At 43.2% G+C, this 14,555-nt stretch overlaps 2 protein-coding genes across 2 annotated transcripts; both read left to right on the plus strand.

Annotated features, from left to right (window-relative positions):
* The first annotated feature begins 629 nt into the window (after positions 1 to 629).
* On the plus strand, positions 630 to 10,489 carry hnrnpl (heterogeneous nuclear ribonucleoprotein L). Its single transcript, XM_088440868.1, has 14 exons — positions 630 to 745; positions 1,240 to 1,358; positions 2,105 to 2,342; positions 2,667 to 2,752; positions 2,853 to 2,949; positions 3,031 to 3,103; positions 6,541 to 6,576; positions 7,359 to 7,427; positions 7,504 to 7,751; positions 7,832 to 7,953; positions 8,428 to 8,629; positions 8,786 to 8,843; positions 9,510 to 9,605; positions 9,679 to 10,489. The coding sequence occupies exons 1-14, from the start codon at positions 662 to 664 to the stop codon at positions 9,738 to 9,740; spliced, it is 1,590 nt and encodes a 529-aa protein (XP_088296994.1). The 5' UTR covers positions 630 to 661; the 3' UTR covers positions 9,741 to 10,489.
* A 658-nt stretch (positions 10,490 to 11,147) lies between these two features.
* LOC148408320 (interferon regulatory factor 2-binding protein 1-like) lies at positions 11,148 to 14,369 on the plus strand. The gene is made up of 2 exons (XM_088440867.1): positions 11,148 to 13,242; positions 13,602 to 14,369. Exon 1 carries the CDS (start codon positions 11,460 to 11,462, stop codon positions 13,218 to 13,220), a length of 1,761 nt encoding a protein of 586 aa, XP_088296993.1. The 5' UTR covers positions 11,148 to 11,459; the 3' UTR covers positions 13,221 to 13,242; positions 13,602 to 14,369.
* Positions 14,370 to 14,555: the final 186 nt, after the last annotated feature.

Below are 14,555 nucleotides of genomic sequence, written 5' to 3' on the forward strand. Positions count from 1 at the left end.
TATATATTTTTATTATCAAGGTGTCCCATTTATCTGGAGTAATTCATGCCATGTGTGTATATGTTTAAACTTCTGGGCTTCCAGTGTCAGCTTTGGTTTTCTCCAGGTATTCTGTTTTTAACTACGTATTCTGAAATTAACTACGTTTTGAAGGCTCAGGCAGCAACCAATAACAGCTCAAGTTATGAATGTCACGTGATCAACGGGTTAGCGGTGATTGGCCGTTCCCTGAGCCTTGACCTCAGGGTTTTCTTTTATGGACAACAATAAATGGAAACTGTTGTTTTATAGGTAGTAATTGTGCATGGAAATTCATTGAACAAAATAACTAGACGAATCATAACATCTTAACTATTTAAATAAACTAAATAAGGGGAATCACACCCAAATATTTTTCTGGTATCGTATATTGACCAATCGTTCATGTATTTTGTGAATGGATTAAGTAATTTTATAGCGGTGTCACTGAAAATGTTCTAAAATTCCTCGTGGCTTAAATTATTTCATTTAAACTCCATGCAAGTCTTCAGAAATGTAATACTTAAGACGTAATATTTCTAACTCGCCCCATTTACGAAATCTTTTCTTCTTTGAAACAAGAAGTTACGTTGCCCCATTGATCGTGAACGCAACATGATTCTGGCACTAGGGGCAGGACAACATGGCCGCCGCTGCAGGCCGCTTCTACGGAGAAGGAGGCAGAGCAACAAAACGACAGAAAACCGAAGACGGAGGGATGACAACGGTTTGCCTAACATTCTTGTCGCACTATTTAACCGTTAATGCAGTTATTTCAGGATCAAAACGTGGCTATAAATGCCTGCGTGTTGTTTCGAAAACATTCTTTCGCATCAGTACCCAAGAAGCTAGCCATTCTAAGCAAACACAATTGTGCTGACCATTCGCTAGTAGGTATTTTCTAACTAGCTTTTGTCTCCTGAACAAACTAGATCGTTTTGTAGACCTGTCGTCAAAATTAAAACACGAAAATACAAAATAAATGCTTTGTTTTCATCAGCGTAGCACTTTAAAAATCGCACATGTTTAATGATTTGCTTGGGTGAAATTTCCATTCAAGCCCCCCCGTCACACACACACACACACACACACACACACACACACACACACACACACACACACACACAACAATTTGGGCCTAGTTTTAATGTGAGTTTAGGAGGAGCTGGACGCCATGCAACTCGTTTATGCGTCACTGTGATTATTTTTTTTTTCTTTTAGGAAAGCTATGACGATCCCCATAAACCTTTACCCTCCCCGGTGGTGCACATCAGGGGTTTGATTGATGGTGTCGTGGAGACTGACTTGGTGGAAGCCCTGCAAGAGTTCGGCACCATCAGGTATTCATCTACTAGAAAATAAATCGTAAAATATTTTTTTAACGTATTTCCGTAGTGTGCGTTGTCTACATAACTTAAGATACGCTTGACACGAGTCTCTCCATCGTCTGAACAGAACCCTTTTCAAAAAAAATATAATTTTGGGGAAAACGACAGAATTGATCATTATTTTTGCTTGGCTATTCCAATTCTATTGTGCAGCACATTTGATGGCAAAATGACCATTAGTGATGCTGTTTCACGCCCTTTCCTGTAGGCGGTGGTAATCTTCATGATAAACACTTATTTTATTGTAGCTACATTCGATAAATAAGATCATAAGGGACACAATTCCTAGGTGTGAAACGTTGTCACAAAGTGTAATACAAAAAAAAAATAACGCAAATTAAACAATATTCATTTGAAGAACAGTGAAGCCAGACTATATTGTGTGCTTTTGTCAGCAATAGTTTTCTTGTAAATGTATCTGTTATTGAGGATTTAGAGGTTATTGATGTACTCAATGCATGTTTTTTGGGTGGGCAAAGTTCCATGAAGATGATGGCCTGTTGTCACATTACTATTTTGAATAATGTAAGTTTTAAATCTCAGACTCGGTTGTCTTAAGTTTTGTTTCATTCATGTTTTATTATCGCTTTATTCTCGGTTAGGCATAGTACAATTTGGAAACGTCGGTCGACCTTATTTGTTATGTTTTTTAACATTGTTGTGTTTTTTACAATATGGATCGTGCACCTCCTTTGTAGTTCTGTGGTAATGATGCCCAAGAAGCGCCAGGCCTTGGTGGAGTTTGAGGACATGAATGGATCCTGCACTGCTGTTACATATGCAGCCGAGAACCAGGTTTACATCGCAGGCCACCCCGCTTTCATCAACTATTCCACGAGCCAAAAGATCTCCCGGCCAGGAGACTCTGACGACACGCGGAGTGTGAACAATGTGTTGCTTCTCACTATCATAAACCCCATCTACCCTATCACCACGGTAAGCAAACATGAATCTAATCTTATGTGAGTGCTTGTTTATGAAGATAATACATGAGAAGGTTCTGATAGTTCCTTTATTGGCATATTCTGGTGGCCTTCATAAAGACTTTCTTTTCATATCATTTGTTTTTGGAAACAATTGATATAACTAGTTTTGTCATATTGTATATGAATCTAGAGCCTTTAAAAATTCATGTTAGCATTATTGAAAAAAAGTATATCATTCACACTCTGGGCCAGCGGAGTTTATTTAGAAGAGTTATATGTGTTTGCTACTGTTTATATTATTTTTAATACACATGGTTTCAATTGACTTCAACAGGATGTGTTGTACACCATATGTAACAACTGTGGTCCTGTCCAGAGGATCGTCATCTTCAGAAAGAATGGCGTTCAGGCCATGGTTGAATATCCTTTGAGTTTATGCTGTTTTTGTGGAAAATATATTCTGTCATTTGTGTTAACCTATTCTTCATGCGCTCATGTCACCTTAACTAACAGTTTCCACGTTTGACTCAGTCCAAAGTGCTCAGAGGGCCAAAGCATCGCTCAACGGGGCAGACATCTATTCTGGTTGTTGCACACTGAAGATCGAATACGCAAAGGTATATGCAACACAGCTAACGCCACGTTCGTACAAGTACAAATGTTCAGCACGGTGCTTTCTTTTCTCACAAAAACCACAGCCAGCACGTTTAAATGTCTTCAAGAATGACCAGGACACGTGGGATTATACGAACCCAAACCTGAGTGGCCAAGGTAAGTTTGTAATCTTTCCTTCCACTTTCTATTTCCTCTTTACCTTTCACGCCACGTGTAATAAATGTTAGAGGTTTCTCCCATGGAAATCTCGCCTTGGGTCACTGTGAATTTCCTTCACCCACTCACAGTTTTATCCATTTTCTTGCTACACTGCAGGCACACAGTAAGGGCATGAGGGGTAACCTCCTTGGCAGCCAATCAGTTTGTCCATTTTTATGCATGAATATAGACCAGTGCACTCTAGTCACAGTAGCACTCTCAATTTCTCCCCATTCATTAACCACTTAGCTTCCCAGTCCCTCAAGAGCATGACACAGCCGCACAGCCAAACATCCCTGCATTTCCCAGTCCGCTAAATATCCACAAGTGTTCTCACTTGTGCTTTTCTATCGAACATATTGGAGATTTTAATCATTCTTAAATGAAACTCGACATTTGAGGGTCCCAACAAATAAATTCAGACATTTCTGTCCATTAAGGACTCATGCTTGATCTTTTAATTTCACATTTATTCCGTACTACAAAACATGATTAGAGACGTTATTTTTCTGCTTTATGTCCACTTGTAGTACTGTCACGCAACGGGGTTAAACGATAGCTGTTTTTACAAACGTGAAGGTATTATGTTCAAATGACCACACGAGAATGAAATTCATTTCAATGTTGTTCATGTATGGCGTGGGGTTGATTGTCATGTTGTCTTGCAGAAGCCGGTTTTAAAGCCATCGTAAATATTCCAATCGATACTGTAATATTACTATAATAAAGGATGATTGATAGAGCAAGCGCTTGATTTGAATGGCGCTTTCAGCTACCTTAATTGTATTGATTTACAGTATGGCCTTGATAGGCTGGAGTACTTTTGAATTATTCAACGCTTAAGTCAGTCAACGCAGAAAGTCTTGTGTGTGGTAAATCTAAGAAGCCTTTATTTAAAACGATATAAATATATACGTAGCGGTAGGCATTCAATGTTGTCAATTTTATTTTTTACGTGGGTTCACCTGCAAAACCGGTTACAGTCAAGCCAATTTGGGAAAATCCATCAAAGAAACGTGACAGGCACTTTGCGTGGTGTACGGTCGGGAGAAGTGTTCCGACGCCTTTCTGCTGCCTTTGAAACCCGAGGTGCTCCTCGTGTCCTGCCTGTGCAAACCCATATACAGGCTTAGCTCATTTCCCAAGCAGACACAACAAGTTCTCCGGCACCCAAAGGCACAAGTCATGTAAATCTCTACTCTTTGGGATACATTGGACACAGTGGGACAACAAACACCGGAACACAACCTCAACGCAGTACTTCCTCAGTTCATCGACACCTCTATCGCCACTACAAGGGGAGCCATTTCATTTTGGGCGTGATGGACAATCGGCCTTAAGTTTCGAGGGCACGCAAACACCTATATGCAACACAGTCCCATCTTGTTGATAAGCATCCGGCACCACCACCACCTGTTAACCAGCACAGCACATCTTCAGATCCTTCATGGTCTGGGCTCCCGGGGGCCCCTTGGGCTATTCCTTCTAACCCTAACACTGCTTGAGGGGATCCACAGAGGAGTTTTCAAACACTCTGCTGACAGAGGAACAGATGCGACAACAACACACGGAACCGCCATCACAGCACATCATCATGCACTAGATGCCTCTTCTCTTTTTCTACAAGTGACCAAGCGCCATTAAAGCAAATCACAGCAAGCAACATTTCGGTGCCCATCTTTACATGAGAAGAAGCATCCACAGGGGGGCCCACGAAGACACAAGCATGAAACATTCATCAGGCGTACAGACGCAAACAGATTACAAATCCTCTTCCAAAGCGCTGCATTTTTGGACTGGTATTGTTTTTGTTTTTTTTTTTCCTTTGACCTTCCCACCCGTTTCCCTTCTATCTATCTGTGCTGTTCTGTTTCTTTTTTTTTCTGCACTGGCCCACAGTGATGCCTTTAACACCTCCCGTGTGATGCAGGTTTGGCTCAGTGTGTCTGTGGACAGACAGCCCACTCTCAAATGATGCACTAATCCTGCTTTGTGGTCAGCACGGTAAGCTGGAAATGCTTGTCATAGCAACTTAAAAAAAAAAAAAAGAAATGGCAGAAAGCAAAAACCAAGCATGGACATGTGGATATACTTATCTTTGGTGGTGGGGATGCAAAGAAAGAAGACATGAAGAAAAAAGAAACGGAGAATGAGTTGAGCTCGGAGGGTAGCATCCTTTCTGAAGACCACCCCCCCCTTCCAGCCCACTGTGTCCAATACTTCTTGTATGGTGCTGTAAGTATTCCTCAATGACAAGCCAGATTTAAGGGTAAAAAAAAAAAGACCCTAGGCCACAATCAAACTCGCTGTTTGCTGAAAATGTTGCACCAAAATAATAGTTGATCGATACTTGTAGCATAGAAGGCATCCATTAACTTCTTCACTGCCAACTAGGGCCGGACGGATTGGATCGGTGAGACAATTAAACCGAGCGAACGTCAGCTGAAAATAATCGGCCCAAATTTGACGATTGATTTTAACTTTTTGTCTTTATTTACTCTAAACATTTAGAGATGTTACACTTGTGCCTAGGATTATGTATTACACATAAATTCATACTATAACCTCGTATATTCAACCCTTGAGGCGCGTTAAACTTTGTTGAACGTTTAATCCCTGAAGGACCATAAATGATTCCTGTTAAAAATGGGGTGAAAAAAATAATACACTAATATATTTTTGTTGATTTTTTTTTTCAACACGTCTTTTCTGTGACTTCCAGTCTTAACTGTCCAAATAAAATTTGTAATATTACTTTAAAAAAAAAAGTTTTTACACAGTTTTTGTCATTACACAAAATATATGCTATTTTAATTATTACAATTTTTAAGCTTAACCGGCCCATTAATCAAATATCTGTATATTTTTATGCCAAATAGTGACAAAAAAAGTTGACCCAAAAAAGTTCATATCGGTCGGGCCCAACTGCAATCTCACCCAGTAAGGAATTAAATTTTGACGTCGAGCCGTGAATAGCAGTGAATGACTTAATGAGATGACTTTTAACAAACTGGCTTAATTGAAACATGTGGATACTTCATTTTGCAGCTATATTTGAATAAATGTCTAATGTTGTTTTTAATGAAGATAATGTCAATGAATGTTATAGTGAGTTGATTTATTAAAAGAGATGAAGAGATGATTTTGATATTACAGAACAAGTTGGAATCGCAAATGGGAAAACAACAGTTTTCGTTAAGTGTTTTCATTCAACTGCAGCATATTGTAACTGGTTTGTGATTATGTTTTGTCACGCAAACTCGCTAATTTGATTTGGTTGCACAACGTAAATATTGAGTAAATGTAGAGAAATGCTCAGGCAATGTTGTCAAATGCAAGTTGTTGTTTTTTTTTTTAACTTATTTTTTGTTTGACATTTATGTGTACCTGCACAGATGCTGATGGTGAAGGCAATTGGAACAATTCACAAGGTGTGTTTGCGGTCCTTCTAGGGTAGCAGTAATGAACAAATCTCCATTATGTCTTTAATTGGCCGAAAAAATAACGAGCTTGACTGGAGTTAAGATGCGAGCTCTTTCTGTTGCATGTCAATCACCTTGGGCCATAACACAAAGCCACCACCATTGTCATTTTCCAACAAGATGTGTTTTAACCCTCCTGCTATGTTTGACTGCCAGGAACAGCAAAAATGTCCCTGGGTCATTTTGACCCGAGGCAAATTTAGTCACCCAAGCTTGTCAGAAATGTATACAATCCAAATCCAATATTTTGTTTTCACCAGTGATTTATCTTCATTCCTCAAGAACAGCAATAACATCTCTGGGTCAAAATGACCCGGTGGTGTGACTATTTATCCAAAAATGTCAGTTTCTTTTCTCCATTGTTAACCCACTCATAAAGTAACAAAGACAATATTTAATACTTTGTATCATGGGTCAATTTAACCCAGGGTAATTTGAAATGATTTTTTTCTAATTCTGCTAACATTTCTCGTGATTCCTTTTTACCCCGCTCAAAAATAATAAATAATACTCTTTGGTCATTTTGACCCTGGTTTTTCCTGATCAAAAAAGTTTACAAAATTTCAGTAATGCATCCCAACGCTATTTTAAGTGGATATTTTTATCATATATAAGCCAGGCAGAAGTCGTGTGTTGAAAAACTACATTCAAAATGAACTTTCAAATGGGTCAGCTTGGCCCACAACATAACAGTAGGGATAATAGGCATTTTTTGACTGTGCTTTACGCAGACCCTAATGCAAATCCGAACAAACGCCAGAGGCAGCCTGCTCTTCTTGGGGACCACCCACCTGATTATGGTAGAAATCCAGAAATCCATTTCAATGCGATGCTCAAATGTGCTCTACTGCTCATACGGGTCCCTTTTCTATAAAGGTGGCCCTCAAGGGGCCTATCATGGCTACAACGATGATAGCTACGGGCCTCCTGCCCACCGCTTGGGCCCAGGCGTGGGCGCACGCGGTCGCGGTAATCAACGCTATGGCGCCGGATACGGACCGCCGCCTCCTGAGTACGGTCCTCACGCCGACTCGCCCGTACTTATGGTTTATGGTCTGGAGCCCTCCAAGATCAATGCTGACAAGGTCTTTAACATCTTCTGCCTCTATGGGAATGTGGAGAGGGTGAGTCTAATAACAATGCTCTTTTTTTAAAAAAGGAATTTGTTTTCAAAGTTGTCAATTGTGTCTCCTTACACCTGCAGGTCAAATTCATGAAGAGCAAACCTGGAGCCGCAATGGTGGAGATGGGTGACTGCTATTCTGTGGACAGGGCCATCTCCCATCTTAACAACAACTTTCTATTTGGACAAAAACTCAATGTCTGGTAAGAGCTCTTGTCTTGAAAATCTTGAAAGCTGGTGAATAGTTGGCCAAATGGCCGATATTTGCAGATTTAGCCTTGTCCTTTATGTACGCTAACCATTTACAGCAATCTTATTGCACTTAAATCCAAAACATTATCCTTTTATTCTTAATAATTTATTTCATAAAATGTGTTTACTAGCAATTATTGCTTGTAATGATTAATTCATTAGGACATTAAAACGTCTAAAATAGAGAAAAAAAAAACAGTAGAATTTGTATGCCTTTTTTAGATAACCTCACTGGATAAAGCAGTAGATAATGAATGAAAAAATAATTGAAAATCTGCATGTAATTGAAACAAATGGCCGTTTATCATTTCTAACAAAATTCGTCATTGAGCTTAAAAAACCCCAACAACTTTAAATTCAGTTCCTAGTCCTGCCGATGCTCAATATGCGGATGGTTTGTTTTTTTGTTTTTTTTGCCCTGCTAGTGTGTCCAAGCAGCAAGCAATTGTGCCGGGCCAGAGCTACCAATTAGAAGACAACAGCAGCAGCTTCAAAGACTTTCATGGCTCTCGCAACAACCGCTTCACCTCACCGGAGCAGGCGGCCAAGAACCGAATCCAGCACCCCACCAACATCCTCCATTTTTTCAACGCGCAGCCTGACATCTCTGAAGAGATCTTCAACCAGGTTGGAAAAGCCGCAAAGCTTTTACACTGCACGTCAAAAGTCTATGAGCCTCTGATCAAATGCCAAGGTTTATCTTGGGCTCTTCACAAAAACTCGTGTAACGTTTATCTTCTGTAGCAGTAAGATCCTTACCACATCCATGTTTTCCCCTTCTAGGTCTGCGATGAATTAGGAATTAAGAGTCCCGCAAGCGTGAAACTTTTCAGCGGGAAAAGTACGTAATGAACATTTGTGTAAGATGTTTTTCACCTACGTTTGTGTCCATAATGTTTTGTTTTCACACTCCAGAATACGGTTGTGTAAATGAGTGGGCCGAACGACAATATGTCAATATTATTATATTTTTGATATTTGGTATATACATAGTTTTTTTTTTTTTTATCACACAAATCAACAGTCGATCTCTAAATTAACTCATTCATTTCCAATTCAGGTATTATTGATTTATTTTTTTTTTTTTTTACTTAACTAGCTGTCAATGGCAGTTTGCCAGCCAAGTAAAACCCGTTCTTTGACGTCTATAGCCGTCATTGGTAGTGGATGACTCAATGAACTCTTTATATACAGTAGGTAGCGCTAATGAACAATGCTGTGACTATACTGTACAATCTTGAAAGCCATGATGTCATTATTAACTCGTATACACCTAAAATTTTGTATCTAAACAATCCCCAATATGAATCCAAAGCAATTACAGTTGATTTGTTTTATGTATTGCTCATTTTTTGCTCCGTTTTTTTTTTTTTCATGAGTCTTTCACTGCTTACTAATGTTTAAAAAAAAAAAAAAAAGAAAATCACATCCACAAACAGTTCTGCGAGGCTCGTTTAAGAATAATACAAAAATGCCATTGAATGGTTTGTCTTGTTTGGCACCACAGGCGAGCGGAGTTCATCGGGCTTGCTTGAATGGGAATCCATTAATGATGCCATGGAAGCCCTGGCGATGATGAACCACCACCAGATGAAAAACCCCAGTCAGTATTCGCACGGAGCGCAATTCCAAAATGCTACTTGACGTTCTCAATCATTTTTCTTTTGCTTTCCCAGGTGGACCTTACCCTTACACTCTAAAGTTGTGTTTCTCAACCACCCACCATACCGGCAGCTAAATACAACCTCTTCACTGTCACATTTGGTTACTTTGCGTAAACGCTAACATAGTTCTGTTCTTATATGCTGTTAAAATGTTCACTCAATATTGTCACAAATAGGATTGTTGCGCTTTACTATATCATGCTTTAGTAAGAACAGCATTTCAGTATTACTGCCCTTCAAACACAGGCCAAACCATATTTACACGTCATTTCAAGTTTTTACCCCAATTTACTCAAACCATTTCCATCAGTGGTATACAGGTAACACTGGTGTTGTTACCCGTGAATCCATCCCATAATCTTGTATCCTAAAATACATATGAAAAGTATGCATATAATTGACACCTGTTGATAGTCATTAGGAGCAAACAAAAGCTAGTCTATCCATTATAGCGTTTAACATTATTTGGGATTAATCATCTGTACTTTTCTGTTTAACCCAGCCTTTTTTTTTTTTTTTTTTTCAAAATGACAAGGAATCTCACGTTGAAAGGTGAACATTCTGTATTTATTGGCAAGCTGCGTACTGAAAATGTTTTCTCATTCCAAAAAAAAAAGACATTCAAGCTGTGGTTTGGTAGGGTACCTACTGTACAAATGATCACTCAATATTTAGTTAATAGGAATTGTTAACATTTTAAGAACAAATAAAACACCTGGAACCGGTAGAAATTGAATTGTGAACAAATGGTACCTGTCTGAACAGTTACTTTACAATACAGTAATACACAAAAACGCAAAATGAAATAAAAACATAACAAATACGTTCCTACTGTCGTATTTCAATTTTTGAATATAGGATATAAAAATAAGAGCTTGACAATTGTAAAACACGAATCGCAAAACTTGTGTAAAGAGGATTTGACTGGAAACTTTGCCTTGGTAATTCAACTGCATTAATTCCCTCCCGAGAAACTATGACAGTAGTGACTGCCATTGACTTCGGAATGCGGCTATTTGATTGCAACACATTAAAATATAAAGCTACATCTGAATATATTGATAAACGCGCAACGACCATTGTTGGTTCGAGCGCAAAAGGCCTACAACTCCCATGATGCCGCTGTTCGTGGAGTACGTAGCTGTTTCCGGTGTCCTATAAGATTTTACTTCCCCCTGCTTGGATCGACGCGAATTTAAAATATATTAAAATTTACACGTATTACGTCTGTGATGGCATCCGTGTAAAAATCACGTCTCTATGTTATTAAACGCGTGAGCGCCATTGTTGGAGCGCGAAAATCAACAACGCCCATGATTCCTTCAGCCGTAAAGTACGTAGTTATTTCCGGTTTCCTGTAAGCCTTTTGGTCCCTCGGCTCGGATAAACGCGAACCTACGATGTATTCAAATGTAAAAGTTACACATCAGACGGCCTCGATGTGAAAAGTACGTCTCGTTTCTATCACCAAACGCGCGAGGCCATTGTTTGAGCGCAAAAGCCTTCATCTCCCATGATGCCTCGGGCCGCGAAGTACGTAGCTGTTTCCGGTGTCCCTTAAGATTTTACTTCCCTCAGCTCCGATCGACGCGAACAAACCCAAGAAAGGAGACGTTACAAACTACCAAATGTCATCGAAAAAAGGCGCCCATTCTACCCCTCTTCATTCGATGAATATTTAAAATCGCGCGCCATGTGGTGAACTGCGGCCCAAGGGGGAAGTACCGTCGGTAACATTGATCGCAAGGTTTTGGCCTAGCAAAGAAAGTTTGGTCGAGGGCCTGGTAAACAACATGTCGTCCACATCGCAGCCCTCCTCGCGACGGCAATGGTGCTACCTCTGCGATTTACCCAAGATGCCCTGGGCCATGTTGTGGGAGTTTAGCGAAGCCGTTTGCCGGGGATGCGTCAACTACGACGGCGCGGACCGAATCGAACTCCTCATCGAAGCCGCCAGGCAGCTGAAGAGCACGCACGGAGTTTTAGAGGGCAGGTCTCCCGGCTCGCAGCAGGGCAAACCCGGCTCGACCGGGTCCATGGAAGCCGGGCGGCCGCATGGAGAACGTCTGGACAGGGGGAGGGGTGAGTACGGAGTGGCGTCTCGCCTCCCCAACGGTCTGCACAGAGCCGAGGATGTGGCGTTATCCGAAAATAGCCGACAGAGTCCGAACACTCGCAGGGCGATGGCCGGCGCCGTTCCGACTCTTCACGGAACCATATCGCATGCGTTGATCGCGCAGGGCTTAGTGGCGTCCCCTCACGGGCTCCTCGCGCCGATTTCGGGCTCCAGACCCGGGGCCGCCCCCATTGCGGTCTCGGCCAACCCCATCGTGAGCGATGCTGCCAGGAGGCAGGCGGCCGTGGCGCTCGGCGTGGGGGCCAGCACGTCCGCTCTGGTCGGCATCGACCCGGCGGCGTGGAGGAACAGCGAAGTGATGGCCGAACTCAACGAGGTGGCGCGCAGCAAGGTGGAAGGCTGGCCCAACAGACCCAAAGTCGTCCGGGACGTCCTCCTGGCTCTAAGCACCTGTGTCCCCTTTACCGTGCGCTTCAGGAAAGACCACAATCTGACGGGGCGGGTTCTGGCCTTCGACGCCAGCGCCAATCCGGAGTTGGAGCTCAAGGTGTTTGTGGAGTACCCCGTCGGCTCCGGGGTGATCTTCTCCGCGGTCCCGGACTTGGTCAGGCAGATGTTCCGCGACTCGGCCAAGGATGCCGGGAAAGCGGTGAACTCGGGTCTGCGCTACGTGGAATACGAGAAGCGTCAAGGGAGCGGCGACTGGCGGGGGCTGTCGGAGCTCTTGAACGACGGCGTGCGCATGTTCAAGGAGCCGCCCATCCCCGAGGTTCTTCCGCAGCCCGATGCCGGCTTGCCCGCGGCGGCGGGCGCCTCGCGCTCGGTCCCGACCAAGAGCGCCGCTCGCCGCCGCAAGGCCTCCCCGGGCTCGGAGAACGGCGAGAGCGAAGGGAGACCCGACCACTCGTCCAGAGAGGTGTGGTCCAGGGGCGCCTACCCGGGCATGGAGCCGCTTCCGGGGATGGCCGCCCCTCCGGACGGCCCCCCCCGTTTACACAGCCAGCCCTCGCCCATGTCTGCGCTCATGGGGGTGGCCGACAGCCTGAGCGCCGGCCCGGTGGCCAGAGACAGCCCCGGCATGTCCTCGGCCCACTCCTCCGCCGGCGGACGAGCCGCCGCCGGCAGCCCCTCCACCTCCGCCGCCTCCACCTCCGTCTCTCAGGCGTCCGCGGGCCTGAGCGGCGGCGGGGAGTCCGGCGGAGGGCAGGGCGCCCTGCTGTGCTGCACCCTCTGCCGAGAGCGCCTGGAGGACACCCACTTTGTTCAGTGTCCCTCCGTCCCGCATCACAAGTTCTGCTTTCCCTGCACCAGAGGCTTCATCCGCAGTCAGGGCCAAGGAGGGGAGGTGTACTGCCCCAGCGGGGAGCGCTGCCCCCTGGCCGGCTCCACCGTGCCCTGGGCCTTCATGCAGGGCGAGATCTCCACCATTCTGGCCGGCGACGGAGACGTGACGGTAAAGAAGGAGAATGACCCTTGACGTCGCCGCCCTCTCACGTACGGTAAGACCGAACGTCTCCAATCCCTGCGACAAACCGTACTTGAAATTCATAATGCGCGTGCATGTATTTATCTACGTTTGCCTGTCGGGGATGCGCAAAAAAACAAAACCATTTTGTTCTGTTCAATATACGCCACGCAATAATAAAGAAGGCGATTCGAAAAAGAAAAAAAAGGCAGTGTGATCACAGGACGAAGCGAAAAGGCCAGCCGCTAATGTCGTCCACCGGCGCTATACGTCCACGCGATTAACCGAAGACGAGCGATATCGAAGCGGAAAAGGCAAACGATACGGGATTTCCTGTTTGAGGTGACGTGCGAGTTTGTCAGCGTTCTTCCCCCTCCCGCTTTGCTTTCCCAGCGGACGCCGACGAGGATTCCAAAGCACTTCCCTAGCACGTGGAGCCGAGTCCGCAGTTGATCCCGCGCCTCTCGGCGGCTCCCGGGAACACCCGAGAGGACGCCGCCGTCGGCTTGGAGGACGCCGGACTCGCTTGCGCTTTTCATCAGGTCATTTTCAAAGTCTGCAATTGAAAGCACACCCTTATTTCCCCCCCAGATCAGATGGCTATCAATGGCTTGACCGGTATATGCTCCACAAGAAAAGAATGTCAAAAAGGTTCTCAAAAGAACGCTTTTCCCTTTTAAAGCCAAGGATTCGATTCATGTAATCTCATTTTGTCTTCGTGTAGGTCTGTCAGATTTGTCAATTCCCTTTCAATACGGCTGTAATTTCTATTTTTGATACAGTTCAAATGTCATTTTTGTTGTTTATAGTAAGAAGACCAAAGATGGCATAATACTCGTGTCCTTTTTTTTTTTTTTTTAAGTGGTGTATGTAGCCATAACCATGTCACCACTCGCTAATTTCTCTCACAGAAGTAAGCTTTATTTACTTTCTGAAAAAATGTATAAGGTGAAATTAGTACCACAATCGTCACTTGTTAAAAACGTACGTGTGATCTCGATGGATCATTACTACAGTAAATTGCAAAGTACAGTAGTTGAATTGCTGCCTGCCTGTCTTTTACTGTTTTTTTTTCTGTCAAGAACTACAGCAGATGCGCAAATACATTTTTTTTTTTTTTTTTACAAACTTTATTCAATAAATACCAAATAAAACCCACAAGTGTATGTCCATTTGTGTGAAGTATAGTGGTGTTCATTGGACTGTTTTGCATGTGTTTGCTATGTAGTTAGAAGTTGGTTCAAGTTCAAACTTTGAATCGGCAGAATGTAAGCCTGCAGGGTTTTCTTGATGGCATAATTTGTTCTATTAAATATGATCAAGCCATCCAGGCCCTGAAGGAGCAAA

Source organism: Hippichthys cyanospilos, chromosome 18, assembly GCF_059441005.1.
Source record: "Hippichthys cyanospilos isolate Australia breed blue-spotted pipefish chromosome 18, RoL_Hcya_1.0, whole genome shotgun sequence".
In the NCBI taxonomy this organism is placed as follows: Eukaryota; Metazoa; Chordata; class Actinopteri; order Syngnathiformes; family Syngnathidae; genus Hippichthys; species Hippichthys cyanospilos.

Coding starts and splice junctions, on each gene's coding strand:
- hnrnpl (XM_088440868.1), top strand. CDS start 662: ATGGCCGCCGCTGCAGGCCGCTTCTACGGAGAAGGAGGCAGAGCAACA. Junction 2,343..2,666: donor CCATCTACCCTATCACCACG/GTAAGCAAACAT, acceptor TGACTTCAACAG/GATGTGTTGTACACCATATG. Junction 9,606..9,678: donor CCACCAGATGAAAAACCCCA/GTCAGTATTCGC, acceptor TTGCTTTCCCAG/GTGGACCTTACCCTTACACT.
- LOC148408320 (XM_088440867.1), top strand. CDS start 11,460: ATGTCGTCCACATCGCAGCCCTCCTCGCGACGGCAATGGTGCTACCTC.